The 27,099-nt window shown below is 36.0% G+C and overlaps 2 protein-coding genes across 2 annotated transcripts in view; both read left to right on the top strand.

Moving 5' to 3' along the window:
• The first annotated feature begins 339 nt into the window (after positions 1 to 339).
• mrpl24 (mitochondrial ribosomal protein L24) lies at positions 340 to 4,693 on the top strand. Its single transcript, XM_044137610.1, has 6 exons — positions 340 to 452; positions 628 to 814; positions 1,561 to 1,656; positions 2,485 to 2,588; positions 3,250 to 3,380; positions 4,225 to 4,693. The coding sequence occupies exons 2-6, from the start codon at positions 632 to 634 to the stop codon at positions 4,359 to 4,361; spliced, it is 651 nt and encodes a 216-aa protein (XP_043993545.1). The 5' UTR covers positions 340 to 452; positions 628 to 631; the 3' UTR covers positions 4,362 to 4,693.
• A 9,390-nt stretch (positions 4,694 to 14,083) lies between these two features.
• The window catches only part of LOC122843102 (neurocan core protein-like), a 32,258-nt gene continuing 19,242 nt past the window's right edge, over positions 14,084 to 27,099 (top strand). Inside the window, exon 1 of the mRNA XM_044137607.1 lies at positions 14,084 to 14,286. Within this exon, the coding sequence (XP_043993542.1) occupies positions 14,267 to 14,286 (20 nt within the window). The 5' untranslated portion in view covers positions 14,084 to 14,266. The remainder of the gene's footprint in view (positions 14,287 to 27,099) is intronic.

Below are 27,099 nucleotides of genomic sequence, written 5' to 3'. Positions count from 1 at the left end.
GCGTTTTTATTTTTTGGATTTTGCTTTTTCTGTTTATTTCAGATGCTGACATTCATCTTAAGCTACTGCTTAGTTTTCCATTGTAGTTGCCAGTCAATTTAATAAACATGTTGATTACCAAACAATAATCCTGGTTTTATTGTCTTTTGGGTTTCATGTTAAGTGAATTATTAGATTTGTGATCAGCAGCTTTTCACCTCTTTAACATTTTTTTAAATTGTTTTTCTTTCCCCAAACTAACTACTCTGGAAGTTGAAACTTAGTTTAATTCAGAAGAAACAATCAAATACAGAAAAGTGCAGCAACGTCTGTCAATTTGGTCTTTGAGGACGTTCTTTGAAACGCAGTTGCGCATGCGTGAAGTCATGTCAAGACGCTCCGGTCCAGTAGGTGGCGCTACAACTAGGTAGCCTCATTCGTCCTGCTACGTGTGACATTGATATCAACAAAGGGTAAGCTATAATGTATTCAGTAGCTGCAGTTTTACAGTAATATATTTGCGAAAATAGGTGCGAGTAAAGAACTAATGCTAACGGATGTTTACCATTGAGCTAACGTTAGCCTAGCTTGCGTCAGTGAATTAAGAGTTGACGAGACGGATAACGTTATTTGCTTTGGTTCCTACAGCACCATGAGGCTGACCGCTCTCCTCTCGATGGCAGCCCGGGTTGTAGTGCCTAAAGATTACCGTTACGGTACCAATAGGCCCTGGACGGAGGCTGCAAAGAGGTTGAATCCTCCGGGAAAGAAGAGGAGGAAGGTGTTCGTAGAGCCGATAGAGGCAGAAGACTGGACCGTACTGAAGGGGGACATGGTGAGAGCAAGACACTGAGTCTAGAAGGAATAATCAAGTCTTCACAATGACAGACTCATTGTAATGGTCCAACGCTGTAAGAGCTGCCTGGTCTGCTTTATTTTAGTGTTTTATTTTAATGGAAAACACCACAAAACATTCAAACCTACCGCCATCTCCTCAAACAGTTAGAACTCTCTTCTGACTTGGATGCGGATTCATTGTCTCAACTTAAACATAAATAAAACTTAAATTGTTATAATTGGACAATCAGTTTCTCTAAAAGTAGTTGACAACGTCTCACCTGTGCATGACAGTAGCAGTTCTGCACTATACAGTGAATTCTATTTTTCTTTGCCTGAAATTCTGCAATTTTTGCCTGCTTTTTCCACATTACGGAAATCATAGATCGCTAATCTAATTTTGACTTGTACCTCTAACATGGCGGATTAAAAAAACCCGAAAATGAAAAGAAGAGTGAGCCAGAATTCATTCACCGTGTTGTAAAAGTCTAAATGCCAGTTATTTAGAGCAGGAGGAAGTCACTAGGTTTAGTTGGCAATTGTTTTTTCCCATGTTCTTTCTCAAGAAATAATTTTTCTTGACCAAGTCCCAAACTTGGGTTAAAAGGCAATAGGTTCAACTCTCTTATTTTTACTATCCTAATCTAAAAGAATACAACACAACCTGGTGTTTCCAACTCAATAACTACTTTGGGTTTACCAGTGTTATCAGTTCAGATCTTTTCAAAATGTTTTTCCTTGCAGGTTGAGATTCTTGCTGGTAAAGATAAAGGCAAGCAGGGAAAGGTGGCGCAAGTCTTTAGACACAGAAACTGGGTCATCTTGGACGGACTGAACACGGTAAGAAAGCAATTTATTACGACTTCACTGAATGCTGTAACATTAAGCCAATAGGACCAATATGTCGTTTTCATTCATCTGTGGTTTTTCTAAGTTTATGTTAAAACTTAGAAACTATGGTTGTAACAGTAGCAGGAGGCTGAACACAAAGTTTATCCACATTAGTACTAGTAAGTCATGCACAGTTTGTAACTAGTAATGCAGCTTGATACTAATAATACACAGCTAGGTTGTAAAGAAGCACCAGCAGGTGTGTGACTGTTTAACATTTTATGACCTTTTTACTTTGTGTTTCAAGTTGGCATTCATTATCCAGCTCTGATACGTGTTTTTTTTTTTTTGTTTGTTTTTTTTTTTTTTGTTATTTTATTAAAATATTTGTATGAGATCTGGCATGTAAGGAGTATTGTTTGGTGCAGACTGGATTCAAACTTAGTAATTTTTTATGTTTCTTTTCCTGCTATTGTGAGAGTTGTTTTCTATTTAAGAAAATATATTTTTTAAAAACCCGCAACCTAGCATTTTACTGCTTTCGTTCCTCTGATTTTCCTGTGACGTCCATGATTAAAATCTCATGTGCTTTAATATTTGATTTTTCTGCTTGTAATGCTGTTAATGATTTGAAGGTATGCTGTATATTTTGATGACTAAATACTGAGGATTGTACTTGAAAGTAATAACGGAAACTTTCTTTGTATAGAACTCTTCATATTTCACCATAAAACTCAGTATTAGATTTTTTTCCACAGGCAGACTCTTATTAACTCCACTAGATGGAGCCACAGATCTGACTGAGTAGTTGTGGCAAACAGTTTTTTCCTGCTGTAGCATTTCAGGTTTGTGGGGAAAGCCAGGGATTACCGTGGGACCTACATTGCCAGCGAGGCGCCTTTGCTGCTCCGTGATGTCGCCCTCATTGACCCCTCAGACAGGTAGAATAAAGAAGGAAAAACACTGGACACATTTATTAAGTTCAGCATTTTTTAATAAGAAATATTTCAATTAAAATCCGAACACAGAATTCAGTGTAATGTCGCAATAAGCAATGAATCAATTAATGTCATGATAAATTAAAATGAACCCAATAAGAGATATTTTGTTTACAGAGACTTCATAATGCATATTATTCATTGTTTATGTTTCCTTTTTTATATAGTTTTTCATTGTCATGTTTTATTTTGCATATTTAAAATATCTTCCAATTCCTGTGTTAAGTGTTCTTTACAAAATTAAAGTATTACGCTGTGATGCTATTATGTTATTGTTTATCACAATGTTGGAACAATTTAACATCCAGCAAAACTTCGATCCAATGTTTCCCTCCAATACAATCATAGATATGGGATAAAAAATGATTCATTTGGAAAAAAAAAAAACAGGAGTAAAAATCTGTATAAAGTTCTAACATGCAGAAAGTAGGACAGCAATCACTAAGAAAGGCATCAGTTGTAATTTAATCTCTCAGTAAGTCTGTTTTTGTCTCCCAATATTTGAATACTTCAGACAGAAGAATCTAATGTTGAGCGATTCGGCAGACTTTAAAGTACCGGAGCAGATCTTTTCTGTCGTTACATTTTGATGGTTAATCTACAGGAAGCCCACTCAGGTTGAGTGGAAGTACACAGAAGAAGGCGAGAGGGTGAGAGTGTCCAGCAGGACGGGACGAATCATCCCCAAACCTGTGGTGGAGCGACGAGACGGCATCGTGCCTCAGCAGTGGAAAGGTGAGCGGGGAGCAGATTACGTTTTAAACCAGATGATTTATTCCCTACACCCAGAGCAACTTCAACTAGAGCTATCCTTTCATTCCCACAAATGAAAGTCACATAAGGAATGTTAGCATTGGTTAAGCTAGTCTGGAATGATGCCACTTTTGTTTATTTACATATTTTTGTGTATTTGTTCAGGTATATTCCCTGTTACAGATAGGAAGGAGGGAAAGACTAAGTAGTCACTAAAAGTTGGAATATTTTTAAAAATAGGATTAAGGATTAGAGAAACTTTTTCAGAATGCTTTAAATTGGACCTGTTATGCAAAATAAAAATGTTTCTATTTCCATTTTGGTCTCCACTGCTTCTCAAAACAGCCCAAGCGCTTAAAACAAAAGCATCCAGTCATTTTTGGCAATAAGTTAAATATCTTTTGGTGTCTTGAAGATGAGCCGTTTCAAAAACCTCCTGATAGAAAAGTCACATTCCGTGGGCACTGCGCCGTTACCTAGCAACCGCAGCAGAATTTCACCCGTCACCTAGCAACCCAAGCGAAGCTCCAGCTCATTCGGTCAACTGGATTTACTGCTGTACGCTCTCTGCAGTGGCTGCTGGCTGCTTGTTTGGATTTAAAGCGACAACAGACCCTAAAGCAGCTCATTCTGAAAGAAGCTCAAACTAGGAAGAACTCAGCAGACTGAAATCTTATTTTCTAAGAACAATTTTGTGCTAAAAAAAATGTAATGTGTAGCTCTTAGACATATCCAAGGAATATATGTTCAAGGAAGCATTCAAAGTCACCTTTAAAACACATTTAATTTCACATTTCAAACTGGAGTTATTTCTGTTTCCACTCAGACGGGCCCAAAGACACCAGTCCTGAAGACACGCTTGAAAAAACGTACGTTCCGTCTCTGAAAACCCTGGAAGAGGAGGTGATGGAGGAACTGGGTATTCAGGAGCCCAGGAGGCACCAGAAGTCCTACTGGTACTGAAGATAAACGTCAGACTGGTTCAGTCCGGTTCTTACAGCCATGCTGACCGTAGCGTTCTCTGGACTGTCGAGACAACAGAAGGAGCCCAAATGAACTTACAAACACTGTTTCAGCATTTTGTGGACCTCATCTGTGTGCAACTTATGTTCCTGAGGTATTCTGGGGATTTTGCATTTTTATTTTTTTCAGAATATTGTGAATAAATGTCAGGCCTGTGTTTTATTGTTTTGCAGGAAGCAATAATAAATAGCAAAGTCCTAAATCATGGTTGTGAATAAGTACTTGCCTGCAGTTCCACACCTCCACAAAATAAAATGACTTTTTCAAGCTAAGTGGGGCCTTTTAAGCCTTTTTGACTTGTTTTGGTTTTAAACATACCCAGACAATGTCAGCTTTAAGCTTGACTATTAAGTTACAGTAGAATGTTGTTTTTAGGGATTTAAATCACTAAAAACAAAACAAAAATACCCAGCAATCTCAATCAAAATGACTACAGATTTGTTTTATGAGTGCAACATCTTAACATGTAGGACTATTTTTAATAAAACTTCCTTTTCTTTTGCTGCAATGGGTCATTGGAGTAGTTTCCCAAATGATATTAACTTGTTATAAAACATTTGCACATTTAGTAAAAAATGACCTTTAAATAAGCAGAATTACCCTTATTGTTGATGTAGGGAAAAAATGGGTTTATGTAGGATTGTAGTTAGATTAGTGAGATTTAAATAATGACTCAAATATGATTTAACAGATACTGAACTGGGGAAAAGCCAGTACAGTAATTCACAATCCGTTAAATCATATTTGATTAGTGTTAACCTGCAGGTGGAAATGATCATTTTTGTTTGTTTTTGTGGCTGTAGGTTCATCTTTTGTTTTTAAAAGGTCAATAAAATGTTGCAGATACTTTATCTACAAAACCTGAAAACAAAAGAAACAAGAGTCTTTTGACCTTTTCATATTTTAAAGGTTTATTTCCATCTGAACACCACTTTGTCACAACTACAGTTGTTTTAAGGTTCTTTATAAATAAAGTAGTAGTAGAAGTATAAAAAATTGTTTCTTAAAAACTAAACTTTCTTCCAGCAAGCAGGTTATTATTTGAATTTCTAAATATAAAATATATGATGCTGAGAAGTGGATCGCTTTGACCAACCATATTCTGTGTTCAGAGCCTTAGTTTTTAAATTGTGCCATTGTGTATCGTCTAGCAGTATGGAGGACCAATATATTGATGCTTTTATTTTTTTATTATGTCAGTTTTGGTCCTCCATATAGCAGATGGCATAGAGGAGTAGCATTATCTTATAGCCAGGACTAACAGAACAGTAAAAACTTTATTTCAGGCTTCAGTCGGTCTGAAAAACGAGATTATTAGTACTATTGGCAGCTTCAGGAACGGAAACGGGTGCCGCCTGTTCTGGATCAGTCATAAAGCAGAAAATGGACTTATTTATTTATTTTTTTTAAAACCAATGCCCAGACAGACCCGCACACAGCTCTCTAAAACTTAAGTCATTCTTGCAAAGGTTTAACATGTTGCAGGTGGTGGCAGAGAGAAAGAGTCATGTGAGGTGAGTGAGGACTTTGTTGAAACTATCCAGGCTGTGTAGTCTTCTCCTTCCAGACCGTTTCCACGTCTCCCTCAGGTTTCCCAGACATTTTGGAAAGACAGACTCATTTGTCTGACAGCTTTAATCTACAAATTTATTACCAGCTGTGGAAAATAACTTGGTGCAAAACTAGTTTAGAAACTAAATCAGGCTATAGGGGGGGAAAAAACACCTTGAGGTGCATTTATTACAGAATAATTACTGTTACTTTTTTATTTAATCAAAATAATCACAGATGCTTGTCTAAACTGCTTCACCTTTTTGCCTCTGGCATTCTTCCCATTTTAAATGTTTTGACCAGAAAAATGAGCTGAAGTAATTTTCTGATATTACTATATGGTGCAACGAGGAAGAAGAAGGCGCCATTTCTTCTGGACCCACCTAGAAAATCCAATATGGCTGCAGCCATGTTCGTTTTTGAAGTTGGTGGAAGAAACTTCCAACTTACTAATACAATTTAAAATGGCTTGAAAAAGTATTCACACCCCCCTAAACCTGGTATTTTAAAAACATTTTAAAACCCTGAGAGCCATTTGTTGCCTTTCATACACAAATTTAGCTTAGAGCCACAAAAACTACACAACATTTCAAAATAAAATGGATGGTGAATAAAGAAGATCAACATTAATTTAGATTATTTGGTTTTAAAGTAAAAAAAAATAAAAAATCTAATTATATACCTTTTTAATAAAACATAATAAAAATACACAGCTTGTAACCCAAAGACCAAAACGTTAGTTCACCAAAATGTTGCTTACACTATTTGTGTAAAACTAGCATTTATTTTCACTTTTAAGATTTTTCTGATAAATTTTTTTATTTTTATATTTTATTAAGAACCAATACATCTGGAGCTGCAGGCTGCAGACGACCCCTCTATGAAAAACTTCACAATTTTTCACATAATAACCACAACTTTTAATATATTTCATTGAGATATTTTCTAATAGTAAAATCTACGTACAAACAATCAGAATTTATTTATTTTTTTGTATTTTTCTATTTGATTTAATCATTTTTAGACCCACCTTCAGTCCAACTCTTATTTTAAAAATTTAATGAGTTCAGTCAGATTGTCAGGTCTTCTCAGAAATTCACTATTAAATTCAGGTCTAAGCCATTTTAACACATAAAATACTTTGAATTTAAATTATAATATTGGAGAAGGTGAGCTTCCACCCTTCTCTGCAAAAACTCCAAATCTTACCAGGTATTTTCTGCTAAGAAAATACCTGGTAAGATTATTACAGTAATTTCAAGATTACTGTTGAAATAAGATAAAAGAAACTTGTAAGTAATTTTTCAGCTACACAGGAGCTTCTTTGAAGTCAATAATTCCTAAATATTGATGAAAAGGTTTTAGTTCACAAGCAGATAATTTCACTTATAACAAGGTAAAAATGTATTGTTGTAAATGAAATAATCTGGCAATGGATCTAGTACTTTTTAAAATCAATATTAATAAATTCTTGACTTAAAGCAAGCTTTTATTTCTAGCTGGAAGGTTACCTGTAAGGCAGTTTTGTTTTATTTTTAGTAAACTTAAGATATTAGAAGCTAGACCAAAAATGCTCATTAAGACTTTGTGTTTTTGAAGTGTCGTCTCAACTATCACATTCATTAACAGGTTTTCTTCCCTGATTGTCTTGTATTTAGCTCCGACCTTTAACCTATAACCTCTGACCTTCACCCCCACTCCATGATGCTGCCATCACCATGTGTTATTATGTTTATACTGTTAAATGTGTTTGTTTAGAATCACACTGATTGTTCATTCTTAGACATGTTTTGTTGTGTGACGGTAGCTGATATATCAGGAATCTAATTAGTAAAAGGGACCAAATATGTCTGACCTTTCAGAATTGATTTGCCCTTTTTGTCATTTATATTCCACTTTACAATTTTTATTACTTTATGTCGGCCTATCACATAGAATTTGAAGTAAATTTATAGAGGCTTGTGGTTGTAACGTAATGAAAATTGGAAAGGGTTGTTAATACTTTAGACAGCTGACTTTATGGGAAATCCAAACTATAACTTGGAAATCTTAATTCTGATTGGAAGAGTTATAATCAAAATTTGCGGGAAGCATGGCTTCTTTATTTTATCGTTGCTGTTTTTAATAAAGCACTCATCCATTCAAACTTCTGGAATCATAAATTGGCTCATAAATAAGCCAACATTTTCACTTTTACCCATAAATATGCAGCTTTATATGTATGGATAAAATGACCAGTGAATTTAATGTGACCTACAGGTTTTTTTTTTTATAAAAGGAGCGCGCTTCATGTGTAGGTTTCTTTTTCCATCTGGTCAACCACATTGTATTGATTTACCGTGAAACCAAGCAGCCTCCATGCCAGCTCCTCAGCTGGTGAAGCAACTAAAGCTTCATTCATCGACAGAAGGAGCTGACGTGTTGCAGGTCGTACATTTGCGCGGAGATTTCACAGTGGATCTGTATACCATCATTTCTGGTCAGTGCGATGCAGAAAGCGTGGTGAGTCGTCGGTTTGGCCGGTGGTGGGATGAGGGCTGCAGATTTTCCCAGACTCGCCCCTCCTGAACCGGTTTCCCTCCACATCCAGGAGGGAATAAAAGTTGCCAGTCAGCGGAAACATGTTTTCTTTTCTTTCTTTTTTTTTTTCTTTGAGGTTTTCAACTTTATGGGAGGAAAAATGAGTCTGGGGCCGGTCGTCTCTACTGTCATTGTAGGGCTTCTAGTCTGCAGCTAGGTGAGGTGCAGTGGTGAAGTGGAACTGATGCATTACTTCATTTGTCTTATTTATTCTTTTTTTTCACCCCCATTTGCTCATGGAAAGGGCTGATTTTAGCCTCAAGTTGTCCGTCTTATAATTTCTGTCTTGTGGTGAGTTGACAGCAGTTCTGGCAATCCAGTTAAAGGAAACCGCTTGCATGACTCAAGCAGAATCAGAGATGCATAAAGAGTAAACTGGAGGCTCTGCTGCTGTTTAGCTGAGTCATATTTGTTCCTCGACCGCAAACATTAACGAGTCCCACTTGGCAGCGACGATTGCATGTAAAACAGCTGAATTTACAAGCACAAACTGCTTATTGAGCGTGAGATTATGCCAAAAGTAAACTGATGAAGTGGTGAACAATGCGCGTTACGGATTTAAAAACCCCAGGACTTCCAGAACATCTGAAGACGGTTTCTAAATGAATTCATGTGCTGCTCTGGACTCGGCACATGATCTAAGCTGCAGCTTCAGCGTAATAACAGAGTCTGATTATAGGCTGGATGTTTAAAGGCTGCTGGAAAATGTAACTTTAGCCCTCATGCAGCTCTGAGCCATCGTCTGCCTGCATTTCTAACTGTGTTTGGGCAAATTTAGTCAGCTTCAAGCACATATTTGTATATGACTGTAATTTATTGTGGTTCAAATGATTAAAATAAACTTTTTAAGATCTTTAATTTCTTCTGATAGCTTCAGTTTTCCAGACCAATGTTGTGCTTGGCAGTTGCTTTTGAAAATAAAATTTAAGTACGTAATAAACATACTCATAATTGAGCCAGATTTCTGTATTGTGTATTATTTTTATTGGTCTGATATAATATTCCAACCGTAAGTGCTGTGTTTACATTCGGAATAAATGGAAAGTAATCATAATTTACTGAAATAAATATTGAAAACATAATTCTGGGTGTAAATTGAGTTACTGAAATTAAGAAAGTTTTTAATTATATAATTCATTAAATATAGTCTCAAACAACAATAAAATCTTTGAGCAAAAAGGTATTTTTAATCGTTTTACCTTTTACAGCACACACCTTAAATAATAGTTAATAATAAAAAGTATAAAGAAATAACATACGTATACATATAAGAAATAAGTATTTCATGAAGCTCAGATCACGTACATTTCTTTTTAAATGTAAAAATAGGAAAAGAAAACGTCTATTATCAGATCTGGGATGACCAGCGGCGCCCTCTGCTGGACGGCGGCCAAACTACAACAATTTGGAACCACAACAGTAAGAAAAGGACCAAAGGATTGTAATTAATCAATTGGAACTAATTTTAGTCTAATAAACCATTAATGGATAATTAATCATAAGTACACCACTTCATTGACTGCAAGCATAGCTCAGAGAACTATGGCCTCAGAATTAAAAAAGCCAACAAAAACTCAAACTTTTTTAACTACACCTGTAGGTCAGAGGTCTAGCAACAATCCAAACACCAATTTTTGCTCTCAGTCCATCTAAACAAAAGTCATTTAGATCCACAAATATTACATGAAGTTTACAAAAAACAGCTTTCATTTTTGACAAATGGTTACTGTAGAAATTTGTTGCAATTTTCAAATAACCACAATTTTATGTATATTACTGATATAACTAGAAAAATCACATAGTTTCCACACTTTAACAAAAAAATAGATCTAAAGAATATATAAATTTTTATGTCATTCTGTTGTAGAAGTTTAATGCAACATGCTTTTGTTAGTGTATCTATATCTAAAACATAAGCTAGTTATTTTTTTAAAGAGCCATTGTGGCTCTAGAGTCTGAAATCTTTGACTAAAAGCAGAACCAGGACAACTTTCACCTCTTCATTATCCAGGAAAGTACCTGAAAGTACATTAGCGTCTTCATCTTCTTTAAGCCACAATGGAAGATTTCAGGAATAACCAGAAGATTGTTACAAAAAAAAAATAAATCTAAACACAGATTTCTTTACTCTTTTATGTCATCCTTACAACCTGATTTGTTAGTTCACACAAGTTTTAAACAAAAAGTTTCTGTTTCTGTTCTGTGAGGGAGAAATTCCTTGTATAAATGATGTTATTCTGCTGCCTGTTGAGTCAATCTAGGTCACTGTGACAGCTGGTCCAAGACCGAAGCAAGACCTCTGATCTGCGGCTGCTTTTTGAGCTCTGACATTTCCTTCCCAGACTGTCACCTGGGTGTCAGATTCCTCAGGTGTGCAAAGCCAAAGATGCTGCTGAATCACAGGACGGCCACCACAAAGCACCATTCACTGGCTACACACTTATTTTTCTCACTAGGCAACAAAAACATACAGGATAACTGCATAAATCTGAATGTAATTCATTCAAGTAAAAAGCTAAATGTTTAGCCTTAACAAATACACTCTCCACAGAGAAATAGGGTTCATAGAGGTTGTGTTATTTTTGATTTTCTGTTTTGTGGTTCTATAAACATCTTGTTGGGGTTTGTTCTTGTTTCTTGTGGTCTTTGCTCTCCCTGCTCCAATACGCTGAATGGGGCAACACATCTAAAACCAACACTAACCCTCTGTTTGTGACACAAAATAAAGCTACGTTTACATAAAGAGAATGAAAGCAAATTGTTGATTCAGTCAAATATCTTGAATCTTAGAGACTGGCCAATTTAAAAATGCTATTAGTTATGTTTAAAACTAGAAATAAATATTATTCTTTGTCCTGACAAAGAACTGTGATAGAAATAACAAAGGGAAATACGATTTCCAAAGTAAAACTGTTTGTCCTAAAAACAATTATGCTTTTGGTGCATGGAGTAAAAACTATGGAACAATTTGTCTGAGTTAATAGTATTGTTAATAGTTAGTAAAGAGGAGAATAATATATTGTTTACAACTCGTATTGGTAATTTAATGTGTACAGCCATGAAAACGTAATTAAGAAAGGGACAGGTTTATTCAAGATTTGTTCTTCTTTATGCTCCCTTTTCACTCATTGGTAAGTAGTAAGAGAATGTTTGTGAATTAATAATGAAATTTGCTAAATCAAGAGAATAAACTGATTGATTTTAGTCAGAGATATCTCTGTTGTCCTCTCTAATGTTTCCTAACAAACACACTCAGGTTCACTCCATCTATTCTATCAAGAAAGAAAATCAAGGTGGTGGTTAACATCAGTTCAGCAGCTTCTGTCCTTATACCTCAAATAAAATATAATAAATAACCCTAAACAAGCTACAGATGTGGATGAACAGCTGACAGTAGTTAACAGATAAAATTAAACACAGCTAAAACATACTATATGTACACAAAACATGGTAAAATTACATACAAAACCATGTACATGAATGAACTTGTCTAAAATATATGTTAAAATATAACTCTTGTAAAGAAAACATAGAGCTGATCCTCAAACATACCACAGTCACAGAACGACAACAGAAAAGGGGGAGGAGCTGTCAGTTACTGGTTGCTACGGTAACAGCGTGTTCCTTAATATCAGGAGAAATATCTTTTTGACGAGACAGAAATGAATTTGAAGAATAAATTAACACATTTCGATGACCTCCACCACCCCTGTTACGAATAGATGTCACGCTTTTCAGATTTTCTTCTGTAAAAGAAATTATAAAACCTTCTATCACTTTAAATCATCTTAGTCAATGATTAACAACATTGTGTTGGTTTATCAACATAAAATCCCAACAAGATATGCTGAAGATTGAGGTTGTAGTGTGACAAAATGTGGACAACTACAAGGAGGATTAACAATTTTGCAAAGCACACAATAATATCCATAAACCTTCTTTCAGTACCACATAAGCTATGACAGACAGTTATAGACATTAAATTGGACACTGCTTACCTCTTTGACCTTTCTTTCAATTTCACTTGCCATCATGCTTGTCTCATTTCATATGTCATAAAGAACGTCCGCTCACGACTTTATAACCCTTGGCTTTCCATTTGTCCAATCTGGTAGGCAAAAAGGATCTGTCATCTCTGCTCCGATGAGATTTAAAACAACTTTTAAAGAGACTCAGATAACTCAAAAGACATTTGGAAATGCTCTTTGTGCTTTTGATATTAATTTATTTTGTCTTGTTCATCAGATCAGAGTGCAACGTAAAAGTAATTTTGATGAACAGATCCACTTTTTTTGTTTCCGATACCAATACCTGAAATTTAGTATCGGCTGAAACTAATATCAGAGCTGAATCGATTTAAAACTTTTATTTTTTATAGAAACAGACATATAGGGGATTACAAATTTATTTGACAACTTTGCACTAGTACAGCACACTTAGACACACCAAAAGCTTTACAAGTTTGGCAAAACATATAAAAACAACACCTTAATTTGTTCAGTCAGGACAACTGGGAGTAGAACAGCCAATAAAGCAGCTGAAGCTGACAAAAACAACACCTTGGTCGAAAACGTAAAAAATAAACTGTAACACTGTGAAATTAGGAATTCTAATTATAATGTAAAATAAATAATAAAGCATGATGTCACTCAGAGCACAAAGCATAAAATTAGATGGAAAATTTCTGAGGTTATTCTTAAAATTTTAGAGCTCTTTTGAGAAAAATGTAATCCTCCTTTATTCTCTATCTGCTAGATACCATCATATTTCTGCATGATTTTGTAATTATGTATGAATTGTTTTCATTTAGGTCTTTGATGTGCCCAAAATGTCCTCATAACTTTATACTTGGGTTAATTTTTTATGTAATTTTTAAATCTTAAATTATTGATGTTTGGATCTGTTACTCTGCACTTAAGTAGCCTATTTAACAAATACATGCGTACTCTTACTTGAGTAATTTCTTAGACTTTTTACGTTTACTTGAGTAAAAATATGTAGAAGTAGTTTTACTGTTACTCGAGTACAATATTTGGATACTCTACTTCTGGTGGAGAAAATTGTGTCAGTACCTTGTGTTTACTGGGATCTATGAAAGTAGCAACCTAGATTTCAACAAATCTGAAATATTTTTTAAACTGTAGGGGTTTAAAAACCCCTACAGTTTTTAAACCCCTACAACCCCTTAAACCCCTTTTAATTGAATAGTTTTTATTTTGTCATATTTTTTGTGTTTTATCTCTGAACAGATTCCTCGGTGTTCTGTGCAGGTGACTGCATTATCAGTTTACCTGCCGCAGCAGTCGATGCTGACTCGACTTGTCATGGTTTTGGTTCATCCTTTCTCTAATCTGACATGCATCCTTGGATAACTTCCTGAACATTTCACTCTTCTGCACCAGCTTCTGCGGATGCCTTTCCTCCCAGCGCCCACACCCCCTCCTGGCCGTTCTGCGTCACCTCCATCCCGGCTGCTGGATGGGGAGGGAGTGGGCAGTTCACGGTTTCATTTGTGGCGTCACTTTCTCCATCTCTCTTCTTTCTCCCCGAGCCTCAGAGCCTGTCGGTGCACGGCTGCAGCTCCAGCTTGTTTCTACCTGCGCAGAGCATCCAGCTGCTTCCCCCCCTGACCGGACAGACGCACTGCAGCACGCAGAGAGGAGCTGACGGAACATACTTGTACCGAGCAGTCAGGCCGTCCTGCTCCAGCTGAAATGCTGCTGACACCAACCAGGTGGGCTTTTCATTCGCTTCATGTCTTAGTAATGATTTCATGCCGTCTTTTTTGCGCTTTGCGTTGTTACGGAGTGAAGTTCGTTGCAGCTGCACCTAAGTGTGAGGTGCATTACTGTGCAAAAGTTTTAAATCATCCCATCATTTCTTTAAACTTTGCTTCAATCCTAACAGGCTTTTAGTGTTTTAATGGGGATTTTAAAGTGTTTCTTGGACTTTGGTTGCTTTGGCATTATGTTTCTTCAGAGTCAATTACATTAAGTGCCAGTCCAAGAAATTAAGATTACCATGAGGGACTTGGTTAATTTAAAAATGATATTAGTTGTTTTTAAAGATAGAAAGAGATTATTGCCAATTAATTTACAAAAGTTTGTTTTTCATAAGAGCAAGAGATAGAGATAACAGGGGCAAACCTGTGCGTGTGACTTTCTAAAATATTTGGAAATATGGATTTTTTTTAATTTCAATTTTAACAATATTGACTGATTCAAGAAACATAAATAAAACTGAATTGTTTAAAACTTCTAGAAAATGTAAAAAAACAACAACAACAACAACAACATGTAAAAAGTGATTTAGGACAGCCTTACATTTAAATTACTGTTAAAGTTACACATAAAGATCCTTCTGTTTTTTGATATGAAAGTAGATGCCTGTACAATCAAAAAAAGAAAAAAAATCTCAAAAAACTTTCATTGGCGATATGCAAAGAAAAGATCTTTGCTCCCATTAAGGACTGACAGAAGTTTGCCAGAGATAATCCTGGAATAGATAGATTAGTTTTATGCTGAATAATTAATTAAACCATATGCATCGTGGCCTTTCATGACAGCAAGATGTCCCAGAAATTATTGTGAGAAATGGTAATATTGTTGTTTTGAAACCATTTTCTAGTAATATAACATAAATCCACTCTCTCAAAGATCAATGAACTTTAATTTCTAACAAACATTTAACACTGCACCTAGAAGACATTTTAAATATCCAAAATAAATAAACAAAACAACCGAAACAACAACTAAAATGGATAGTGGAGTCTTTGTAAACAATTATCCTCAAAGAAAAGGACTTGTGCAGACCAAGGCACCAGATTTAAAACTTTTCCTATTCAGTCTTTGGTTGAACAAAATAGAAAAACGATAAAAACAATCATGCATATAGAAATTATCAAGCTCGTTTTAATTTATCATGTGATTAGTTGATTTATTGAGACAGGCTTATATGTAAAGCATTACAGGAAAAGGCCATCATGTGAACAGTGAAGCATGAAGGTGGAAGTGTGATGGTTTGTGGATCTTTGCTGCTGCATCATCTGATTCATTATGATTTCTACCACATATTAGAGGATGTTGGGGAAAAATCTGAAGTCATGGGTCTGAAACTGGACCCTGCAACAGGACAGTGGCCCAAAACAAACCAGTAAATCCACCAAAGAAAATTAATAAATGTAAGAGCCTGTATGAGTCAAATCCCAGATCTCAACCGCATAGAGACGCTGCGCTCAAAAATCTCACAACTGAAAGTGAGCAGAATGGTGAACTTTCTTTCTTCTGATGTCAGACACTGTCAGATCGCTACAAGAAGTGTATCAGCTTTCCAGACATTTCGTAATCAAGAACTGAATATTTAATGATGTGTCCCTATTTTGTCACATCACACTGTAGCCGACACAGTAGATAAGAGAAAACCATCTTCCAATTGTTTGCCATCAATGACTCTCTTCTTTGGGAACCACCATATTGGTACAAAATTTATATTTATCAAACTAATCTATGTGAAATAGGTTTAACTAAATAAATCAGAACCTATTATGTCCTTGTGGCATCTACCAAATGAACTAAATTAAAGTTGTTTATTATGTTTAGACACAACACTAAAACATATTTTACACTGCCACAAACTGGCTCCACAGACATGACAAAATTCACGATATTTATTAAATTAACAATAAACATAAAGCGCTGAACAACAGAATAGCAACCAGTGCAGCAACATTCAATTGCATGTGTTTAATACTCAAACAAATGATGGAGAGAAAAACAAGAGGAAGTGAGATTTTAAAAGGCTGAAACACAAATATCTCAGTCTATCAATGTTCTGCAGCCTTAATCTAAGAACAGATGTTGAAATAGAAGACAAGAACGTCACGTATACTCTCATATCTTTTTCTCATTTAAATTCAGAACACTTTATTTTACATGGCTCCAGTTCAGAACGTATACCACCCCATGCTTCATGATCCAACCTGGATCAAAACCATCCAGTTTGGTGGTTTTGATACATCCAGGCTCAATATGACCACCATCTACTGTGACAAGTTGGATTAAGAAGACAGAAAGAAGCCAGATAATGAAATGCAAATGAAAACCCCAAAGAGAACTGATCACTGATGGCAGTAAGAGCCTTCTCATGGGTTCTGTACGGAGAAGAGCAACTCAAAGTAACTCAAAAAGCCTCGGGCTGGCAGGACTTTTAATGTGAAAGAAAAACAAAGAGAGTACAAAAAGGTAAGAATGGTAAGAAAATGGGAGAAAAGTACAGGAACATTATATCCTCCAGCAGCCATTAGCAGCAGAAGAAGTTCAGATAATCCAGAGGCTTTAAGTTTTTAAGTCTAGTGTTGAAGGTCCGAATGGTGTGGATAAGATTTATCTGAAAGTAGCCAGGTTCTGGATATTTAGAAAGCCAATACAAGCCATGCAAAACATAATAATAATAAGAAATATTATTATATTATTGGGTACAAAATATAAACAAATATAATTATTTTTACCCAATTCTGTAGCTGTGGAAATTTGTGTTATAGTTTTGTTTGTTTTTTTCCACCAGGGGGTCTTTTTGTGGGCTCTAGTGTCCCTTATTTGAAAGTAGGCTGACAGGAAAGGGGAGAAGACATGCGGCAAATGTCGGCCAGGTCCGGGAATCGAACCCACGACTGCCACGTTGAGGACTGAAGGCCTCCAAATGTGGGTCGCGCTATCCCCTACACCACCACAGCACGCCCTGCATTATAGTTTTTAATCAACATTTTTGTCAAGATGAAAGCAAAATATATATTGCATATTCATAAGCCGCTGGTTTTTATGTACCCTGGAGATCGAGGATGCTGCTTTTAGTTTTGAGTGCTTTCCCCAAATGTTACCTCACTTTCTGCAGTTCACCTTGAGGCGCAGGTAAATTTAAATAATGGACACAGAGAGAGCCAGTGGTCACATTCAGTCATGTAGCCTTCCTTTTAGTAGCTTCTGTTTATATAAAGCTTCAATGGATTCTGGAGTTTAGAAGGTAAAGATGTGAAGATTCAGATTTAATATTCTGTCTTTGCTTGTAATGGTGAATCAGCATTCACTACTCATTTTTATTAAACTACTTCAAAAAATGTCAAGCAACTGCAAGTTTCAAGAGTGTTTCGTTGGGAAAAATCTTCTAAATTTGACCTTGAACCTCAGTATGGGATTTAAAATGAGTCCCTGCTAGTTTTAAAGGCGTCAATCTGACAATCACTATCATACCTTTTCTCATGCATCCATTTTTAGTTTTCTTCTTGTACCTTTGACAGACAAACACACTGTAATCAACCTGTATTATCTAATGATTTGTGTTATTAATCTAAACGTATTACATAGTTACTTCCTGGTAATGTTAACTGAACAGACCTATTTTTTCAACTGATTGCTTTAATCAGTTCACTTTAACTAAACTCTCGTTTGTTTGTCCAGAAAGTCAGGTTCGTTTGTGGAGATGTGAATGCGCAATTGGACTCTGATCCGCACCAGAAAAGAAAATTCTGGTCTGCCCGAAAACCAAGTTATCGGTTCGGTTGAAGTGAACGATGGTGCGGTCTGAATGTGAACGTAATCTGACTGGGTAGATACGAACCACATAGCAGAGCATTGTGGGTAAATACCACCAAAATAAATGAGGGGTCTAGCGCTACAGGGAGAAATGGCTCATTGTTTTTCACCAGAGACAAAAGAGAAATCCCACAACCGCTAAAATCTGACGCTACTTCGTTTTGGTTTACATTTTGTGAAGCAGGAAGTTTCGCTGGTTTTCTTTGTTGGTTTTCGTGTCGTTTCCTTCAATTGTTCCTGGTGCAGCGCCACCACAGGCAAGGAGGTGAACAGGTTTTTTTTTTAATTAGTTTCGTTCATCTGACACAGTCCAGAGTGAAAGCGAACCGCACATGCTGAAAATGTTGCAATTTTGGTCCCCAACTGAACCGGGTCTACTGGTTTATCAGGTGTTCAAACACCGTAAAACTCACCCATGACGAACTTTTCTATTTTTAAAGCATTTTACTTCCAAGAAGTCAGGCTTTCTTGTAATGTTTTAAAGTGGTCATCATCAATGGCTTTCCAGACATGCTGAAGGTTTTGTCGTGATTTTTCTTATTATCTATTCAATCTTTTTTATGAAGCCTTTGAAAATTAAGAATGCTCACATGCAGAGGAAATAAGACACCTGAAAGAGTTATAGTTCAGAGTTAGTTAGTGGTTTTACAAACAGAAAAACATTCCTCTCAAAATGACCAGGTACTGCAGTGAAAATAAGTGGAAACATAGTTTGAAGCTTTTCCAGACCCACTGGATGGTGAATCATAGTGGGTGGCTTTCTGGCACAGAGATACTGTGGGAAGACATCCTGGTGGTTTTTCTTGGAGATGTGCAAGCGGAAGAGGAAAAATCCTGTATTATGGTGTCAGTTAATTCTCTCACAGATAATTAACTTAATCTAGAGCCTTTGGTCATTTCAGGTACATCAAATGACATGTAATTTTCCAACCATTTTAAGCTATCTTAAAACCCAAATTGTCTTACTGAATATCTTATTTTACTCTAAAAAAATCTCTGCCCAGTCTTTTGTGGAGGCACACTGCTAGTTTGTTGGATACTTGGATGTTAAAAGTAATTGTTTTGCATGTAGTAGGTAGAGCTTGCCATAATACACAAAGATAAAATCTAGACTTTGACAGAAATTTGTCATAATACCGCAAAACCAAATTTAATTGGTATTTTGATACATTAAAGATATATATATTATAATCAGTTTAAGTTGTACCATTTTTGTCTCCTTGTTTGGCACACAACTTTGCACAGCATTGCTCCTGACATTATCCCTTTCTCTCTGTTGCATCAACGTACCTGATGACTGAGAATCAAAAAGGTGAAGCTTAAAAGTTTCTGGAGGAAAACCTTTGCGACTTTACTCAGAAATTTGCATGAAAAGTGTTGTTTGGATGTATTCTACCTGTTAGCGAGTGAAAAAAGAAAGCAGGAGGATGTCTATTGGCCCTTATGCAAGCTGGTGATTCCTAGAAAACATATTAGATTTTCAAACTCCATAAAACACCTTAAAGCCCAGCTCCCTGATGCTTAAAAGGTTAGCAAACCTCCTTTATATATATTAGCAAACTGTTAAAAATGCCGGGTTGGCCATCTGTTTAAATATTGCTGCTAACATTATTTTGACTTCGTCCTCCTAAAAGTATGACTTGATGCTAATTGTCGGCACAACAAAAGATGTTTATCAGAGATGAGAAGAAGAAAATTACAATAAAGGTGCAAAATTAACCACAAACCTCACCACTCCATTATTCCCCCACTTTGTTCAGGGCTAATGAAAAAACAAGTAATGTTAAAGAAAATGGTATACATGCTACAAATTTTTGTGTCAACAAACAAAGTTAATTCATTAGTTAAAAACTTTGCTAAATTACTTGTTTGTTTTTAATCCAAGAATAAATATATTCGACCAGAAATTTGTAAGAAACTGTTAGGTTGTTGATCGATGGAGCTGTGACTGAAGTTCTCTATTGTTAAGCTCTAAAAGAAACTTACATTTTTAATAAGTCTTAATTAATAAGTGGCTATTGAATTTCCTGCTGTTTATTGGATGTTAACTAATAAAGACACAAAATGCATCATATTATTCCAGCTTTAATATTTTTTTTAATTTAAAGAACCTTCTGGTTTAAAATAAACCTTTTCAGTATTAAAAAGGATACGAGTATCAAGTATCTTACCTAATGTCGGTATTGAATCTTAAATTTCAGGGTAATTTCAACATTATCATTAAGTTTTAAAAGACTGGATGACAAATTATTAAAAGTTGTAGTAGCTTCTTTAATTTTTCTACACTGGTGTTAGCTAGTTCGATCTGCTTTAGTTAGCTTACGTAGCTAGCAGCTAATGGTTTACGAGTCACTCTCATAGTGCTGATGAAAGGTTTGTATGTTGCCTTTCATTCCGTCAGTGTCAAAATGCTGCCACACAAATGATTTTAAAGCAGTGAAGTGGTCATGTTTATGTAGCCTAATCTTGCCCAAAGCAGATAGCAACGTTAGCATAGTTGCTGCTAACAGTTAGCTATCTTGTCTATCTTCGTCTACTAGTTGCTTTGTTTTTCTACCAAGTACCAAAACTGCTTCCAAACTGACAATTTAGAGCTGGTGAGTTCTTCTTCAAATCGTTTGGTACTCTGTTACATAGATCTTTTGGCAGAACATTTGTTTGTTGTTGTTGTATGTTTGTGTTTAAATTTAGGGACTAAAACTACTAGGTTATTATAGCTGTGAACCTGTTAGCTTTTCCTATCTCCCAGTTCTATTTTCGGCAGCCCAAGGAATATACCTGGAGTCAGTTTTAGTTTCCACAAGCCAAAGTCTAATTTATTTGTGACCACATATAAAGTTTTACAGCGCTGGGCCCTTAATGCGTTGTGAACACCGCAGATAGAGCAAAGTAGTTAGAGTATTAAATATTTATCTTCTTAAGATAATAGGCTGGAGTCAGGCACACACCGCAATGTAATTAGCTATATGCTAATGCTGTGGGCAGGCCAACGTCTGCACAGGTCAAGTTGTTGGAATGTGTGTGTTGCTTTTGGCATGTAGCTAACTGCAACAAAACTGATAGTAAAAGACCTTGAAGGCACTGCAGTGCTCTGTTGTCAGCTCCATGAAGAGCTGACAACAGATAATCTAATCTTTTTGATTACAATAATCAAAAAGAAAGTTCCCATGAAATTCCATAAAGCTTACAAAGTGTTTTCCAGTTGTCAACCATGTGAATAAATCAGAATTTATCTGAAACTCCATAAAGCTTACAAAATGTAACCACACAAACCAGCTGGTAAATTGTTAATATTGTTTCACACACAGTGATCACAAATAAGTGAACTCAAACAATTAGAATATAACATTTCAAAATAAAAGATACATGCTGAAAACCTCCAATTTAAGTGAGTGAAATGATAAATCAACAAAAGTATTAACATGTTGGAACTTTTTTAAACAAATGCAAGAAGTTTTTCTGTTTTAAATGGCCTATGGTGCTGTTTCTTGCAACAAGAAAACCACAAAGTCAGCAGAAAAATATGTTTTAGTGAGAATTCAGTTTTCTGTTTAAATTGACCTTTAGTGTGCCGGATATTGCATCAGGTATTATTTGTGCTTTGCACGAGAATCTCTACTTTTTACTGCATGTAATTGTAGTGCAACCACACCAACATCAAAAATCTGGGGTAGACTGAGCGTACTCGTACAGTAAGAAAGCTTGAGCGCCACATTTACACCTCGTAAAAGCTAGTAGTGTGCTTTAGAGAAGACTTGTGTTGTTCCATCTCAGCACTCCTGCGAGCTCGCTGCACATCCGTCAAACAGACGTGTTTGACCCGGCTGAATTGGGATCACGAGTCATTTTCTGGCTTGTTGGTTGGAACCGAGGACGAGGTCTCCCTGTATTGACAGTGATGTAAAACTCTACAGAGACCACCCACGAGACACAGGGGGAATTTATTTACAGTGCAACATTTGCAAAAATGGTGTAACCACGCTCCTTTTGTTTCTTGATCTACTGAATATATTTTGAAGCAATACTTAGGCTAACATATTTTAATTATTGTTGGACAAGAAACAACAATTGGTTGGTGTTTTATACTAGCTTTTGCTGTCGCTATTTTGCGGGCTAGCATAAGTGTTAGCCTGCAACAGTTTATGTTCTTACACAAATGTAAACTGTTTGTGTGGGAGAGAGAAAAAAAAATCTATTTTACATCAGTTTAAAAGGCGAATAAATAGATTCATAAACATGAAAGCGAAGGATAACATTTCTATAATTTCAGTGTGTTTTAAATAATTTACAATACAGTCCTAGTTAGTTATAGGATTTCCCCATTAATCACTGTTTTCATTTATCTCAGTTAACAAAAATGTTTTCTCAGTTTCAGTTTTTGCTAGTCTTAGTTAGCTATAATGACGTAAATAGTTTGGGACTAATCTCTGTCGACGGGATAACACATTGTCTGTAGTTTGCAGACCCCTAAATGCCCTGGGTGGCATTGATTTCAGCTTGACTTTTCTTCAGCACCATTTAATCAAGAGGAGCTGCGAGCCTTCAGTGGCAAATGCGATATAAAGATGGCACAACACCCAGCAACCGCAATTATTCTCCTCTCCCATCAACTCGATTCACAGACTGTCATTTGGGCCTAACAGTGCAAGCGTTTGAATCAGTGTCCGGGGTCTTAATGCTGCTGTTTCTCTTCTACAAAGCCTAGTGCACAGCGATCCTAAGTGCTGAAAACTTCCCTTTCCAGCCATGAAAAGAGCGAGAAAAAGAAAAGAGAAACAGTGTGCGAGTGTGCCAGTGGCCTGTCCTTTAATTTTCCATGCAGCCTTTTGTGAGGGAGTTGGTATGAAGTGAAAGCACAGTGTGCAGCTGTCCCCTTGGCTCCATGCTTGCTCTTTTATGAGACGTTTTCTTGTCAAGAATACTAATAGTGATACCAGCCTTGTAGAGTCCAGCCAGCTGCCAGGAAAACAGACGGCAATTATACTGCCATAAGAGAAGGCCATTTCATTTGACAAAAGTCAATGAGGTCTATTTGTGCCGACTCATTTCAAAGAAACTGTTTCACATAAATGCACAAAGTATAAATGTATTAAGTCTTTTTATGCTTCAGTTCAGAGGTTATAACTTTATTAATATAACATATACTCTTGGGTTTTGATTCCAACATCCACCTTTTAGTTTTGGGTATTTTTAATCAAATAGGTCTGTCTGGGTACCCTTTTTATTTCATTTAAAAAAAAAATACCTATTTTCTTATAGCTTTACTAACAGATTGGTTTGTTTTGTTGTTGCTCTGCCTCTGCAATAGTTTCTATTAAAGGTGACTTTTACGTTTTCTTGATAGGATTACAGTAGGTCTGTGGGCAATACACAAAACATCTTTACTAATTTTTTTTTTTTTTTTTTTTTTTTTTTTCAAAAAATCATTCCTAGGCTACGTTCACTCTGCAGCGGGAAGTGACCCAATTCTGATATTTTTGTAAATTCAGAGTTTTTTTTGTTTTTTTTCACACTTCCAAATATATGCGACTCCAACGAGAACTCCAAACAACCTGAAAGTGTCCCGCATGCGCAGTAGAGGGCGGAATAACGTCACACGTAGAGAGCGTGCTCAGCGTTTTGCCAACCACGAAGAAGTGCTCAGTGTTTGCGGAAGTAGACATGGATGCTAACGGTGGAGCATGGCTTACACATTTTGAAGTGGTTCTTTGACCGGAACGACCACTTTAACAATTTAATCCTCATTATCGTCTGTCATGTTTGCTGTTTTTCTTCCCGCTTGCACGTATCTGGACACAGAATAGTGACATTTGTGAAGTATCAATGACTTTCAGGTCGGATGATTGCAACCTGGACATTAGGTCACATTTGAATCGAATACATATCGGATATCCAAGTGGGCTGGATCGCATTCGAAAAAAATCCGACCTGTGTTGTTCAGACTGTTATGAAAAGAGCAGATACAGGTCGCATTAAGGCAAAGAAATCGGATAGTGAGAATTTAGTCTGATCAATTATGCCTATTTTAAGATTCTTTCAGAAGGAGCTGTTTTAGGGCGTCTTGTCAATCCAAATAAGCAGCTTGGGTTGCTAGGTGACGGGCTGGAGTTGCTAGGTAACAGTGTAGTGTTTACCAAATGAGACGTAGCATTTTTTTGTATGCCAAGAACACTTTAACTTATTTCCAAACATGTATGGGTGTTTTTTAAGCTATTAGGCTGTTTTTAGAATCAGTTTAGGCTCAAATCAAAGTAAAAAAAAAAGAATTTTGCATAACAGGTGAAAAGAACCTATTAATGGTATGATCTGACCAGAATGTATTTAGCAGACTTGCTAAGTCCTAAAGACTTTGAGGAGGTAAATATGGCAGCTAAAATATTCATTGATACTGCGAACGAACCCTCTGACACAAACTATGATCTCACTGGACTTAACTTCAAGGTTTGATCGCCTGCCAGGCCTTATTGAGTTGCTTGGACAGGGAGAACTGCTGGCAGAGGTGGAGCAAGACTATTTAGAAGTTTGGGCAGCGTTCACAAGATTTTTTAGGAGCGCTCAATTAATTATCAGACTTCATCCAAGAAACTAAAGTTTTCAAAGCTGAGAGAGTCTCCACAACATCTAAACATCCCTGTCCCTGATTTTCAGGACCTGTCTCGCTACATGGGAGGTTCATCTCAATAAAGGAAGATTTCTAAGTATATATCCGCAGTAAGCTTCAAAAATGATGTCTGAACAGGTTTATATTTACGGTGGAGGATTAGGGTCAGTGAGGATAAAGATTTCTGACTGAATTTTCTCTAAATTCTAATTTTAATATAATTCTGACTTTAACCTCAGAATTCTGATCTCAGAATTTTGACCTTAATCTCTTATTTCAGATTTTTGTCTTTAATCTCAGAATTTTGACTTTTTTCCTCAGAATTATGACTTTAATCTTAAAATTAGACTTTTTTTTTTTTCAAAATTCCAACATTAATCTCAGAATTCTGATGTTTTTTCTTCAGAATTCTGACTTTAATCTCAAAATTCTCACTTTTCTTCTCAGAATTTAGATTTTTTTTTTCTCAGAATTATTTTTTTCTCAGAATTCAGTTTTTTTCTTTCTTGGAATTTAGACTTTAATCTCAGAATTTTGAGGGCATTGTGATGTTATAGCCCTTCTGTATAAATTAGCGTAAATATCACGTAGCTCAAATGACAATTCTTCGGTCACAGAAAAACTTGTGTAGATCCAACATGTTCTTCCAGAACGTTCATTATTCTCCCCCATAAATCTCATATTGGCCACTGACCCTGGTTCCTCCCAGGTGTCCATTTCCTTTAAAGTCAGAAGTCTTTTTTTATTTTATTTTATTTTTTTGTCCGGTGTGTTAAGGAAATAAATAAGTCTTAACTAAGGTGAAACACTGAGTCTGTCAAGCATCAATCAAAATGCATTTTGATTACTATTTTATTAAGAAATTAAGCAAAGAATATAGCAATGACCCCCCTGGCTAGTCCTGGGAAGGGAAGAAAAGATACCAGCCCTACCAGCCCTCTTACAAAGATTGGAACAAAAGGGAGTATCCCACCAGTTTCAGTTTACTTCACAACTCTGGTATTTGGACCTGGAAACTGTGACCCTGGATGGTTCAAACCCAGTTCAGAAATACCCTGTATTATGTGTTTCTAGCGAGCTTCCTCCAACATGAAGAATGCTTTATAGCTAAAATTGATTGCTTGATTGAAATAAAACAAAGTTTGACATAAGAGGTGACCCTAATCTTCTTTATACATGTGACTTGGGTTGAACATAAAAGACTTACTCTGCTCTGCAATAAAGAAATAGTGCAGAAGCACTGTCTTTCCACAATGAAGGAATATTTCCAGTTGTTCCAGAGGTTGTATGAGGTCACTGTAGACATCCCGTCATGGCTGCTGGGTTAATAACAGACCTGGGCTGGTGATGGAGTGCTGGACAGATGCCTCCCGGCTGAGACGCTGTGTCATTAGCTCACAGAGGTGATAAATAGCTTGAGGTCAGAGGCCTGCGGCACCGATTTCCCTTTGAAAATCAGAAAAATCTGCTGTATGGTTGGGCTTTTAGTTGCTTTTGTGGCTCCTGTAATTTACAAAAGCCCCCACAGTTTGTTCAAATCACATGGATTCTTTCCTTGAAACCAGCTGGTTAAAATTAGCCAGTTTTAGTCGGATTCATGTGATATTCAGGTAGAAAATGTAGTATAAAATTAACAAAACATATTCACAGATTTCAGTAGATATAAACACAGATTTGCAGATTTACATGGTTTTTGTTTAATAATTAAAGCACTACTATAATCTATTTACTCTGTCTATGTATACTCTTTCATAGTTTATAAATGATTTTTATAGACTTTTATTAAGTCTTTTTTATTAAGGATTAAGTATTTTTTATTAAGATAAAAAATAAACAAGATTAAATGTTAACAAAATAAATCAAAAGCAGAATAAATCTGAAAAAGCAATTACAATAAATAGATCTCCAGTTGATCTTGTCAAGGAAGGAAATCAATCAATAATAATTATAGTTAAATGAACAGCAGGATATAACCACAAAATGAAAAGTATTTTACATGCATCTGCAGGTATAATGCATGTATGAATAGATCAATTTGAGATCAATGGAGCTTAATTAGCTGAACCAACAATATGCATGCTATCCAGCATCAAAAATCAATTTTCTTTGTTATTCTCCAGGAGATTCAGAAGAATATTTTTCATCTTAAATGCAAATGTTTCTATTTATTGTCCTAAAGTTGTTATTCTTTCAGGACATGTCATATCTTTGATTCTGTATTTTAAATTAATGGACAATTAATCACAATGTCGGTGATTAATTGTTTCAGATCTTTTATTGTGCTAATTTGTGTCGTGTTCTATGTTTTTCTGTATGTTTATTTCTAGTTTCCTGTGTGTCTGAGTCTCTGTGTTGTCCT

Source organism: Gambusia affinis, linkage group LG14, assembly GCF_019740435.1.
Source record: "Gambusia affinis linkage group LG14, SWU_Gaff_1.0, whole genome shotgun sequence".
In the NCBI taxonomy this organism is placed as follows: domain Eukaryota; kingdom Metazoa; phylum Chordata; class Actinopteri; order Cyprinodontiformes; family Poeciliidae; genus Gambusia; species Gambusia affinis.
Note: the sequence above shows the minus strand (reverse complement) of the source record. Positions and strands in the feature narration are given on the sequence as shown.

Excerpts from the sequence above, each read along its gene's own strand:
- mrpl24 (XM_044137610.1), top strand. The coding sequence starts at position 632 with ATGAGGCTGACCGCTCTCCTCTCGATGGCAGCCCGGGTTGTAGTGCCT. Across the intron at positions 815-1,560 it reads CCGTACTGAAGGGGGACATG|GTTGAGATTCTTGCTGGTAA; the intron begins GTGAGAGCAAGA and ends TTTTCCTTGCAG. Across the intron at positions 1,657-2,484 it reads TCTTGGACGGACTGAACACG|CATTTCAGGTTTGTGGGGAA; the intron begins GTAAGAAAGCAA and ends TTCCTGCTGTAG.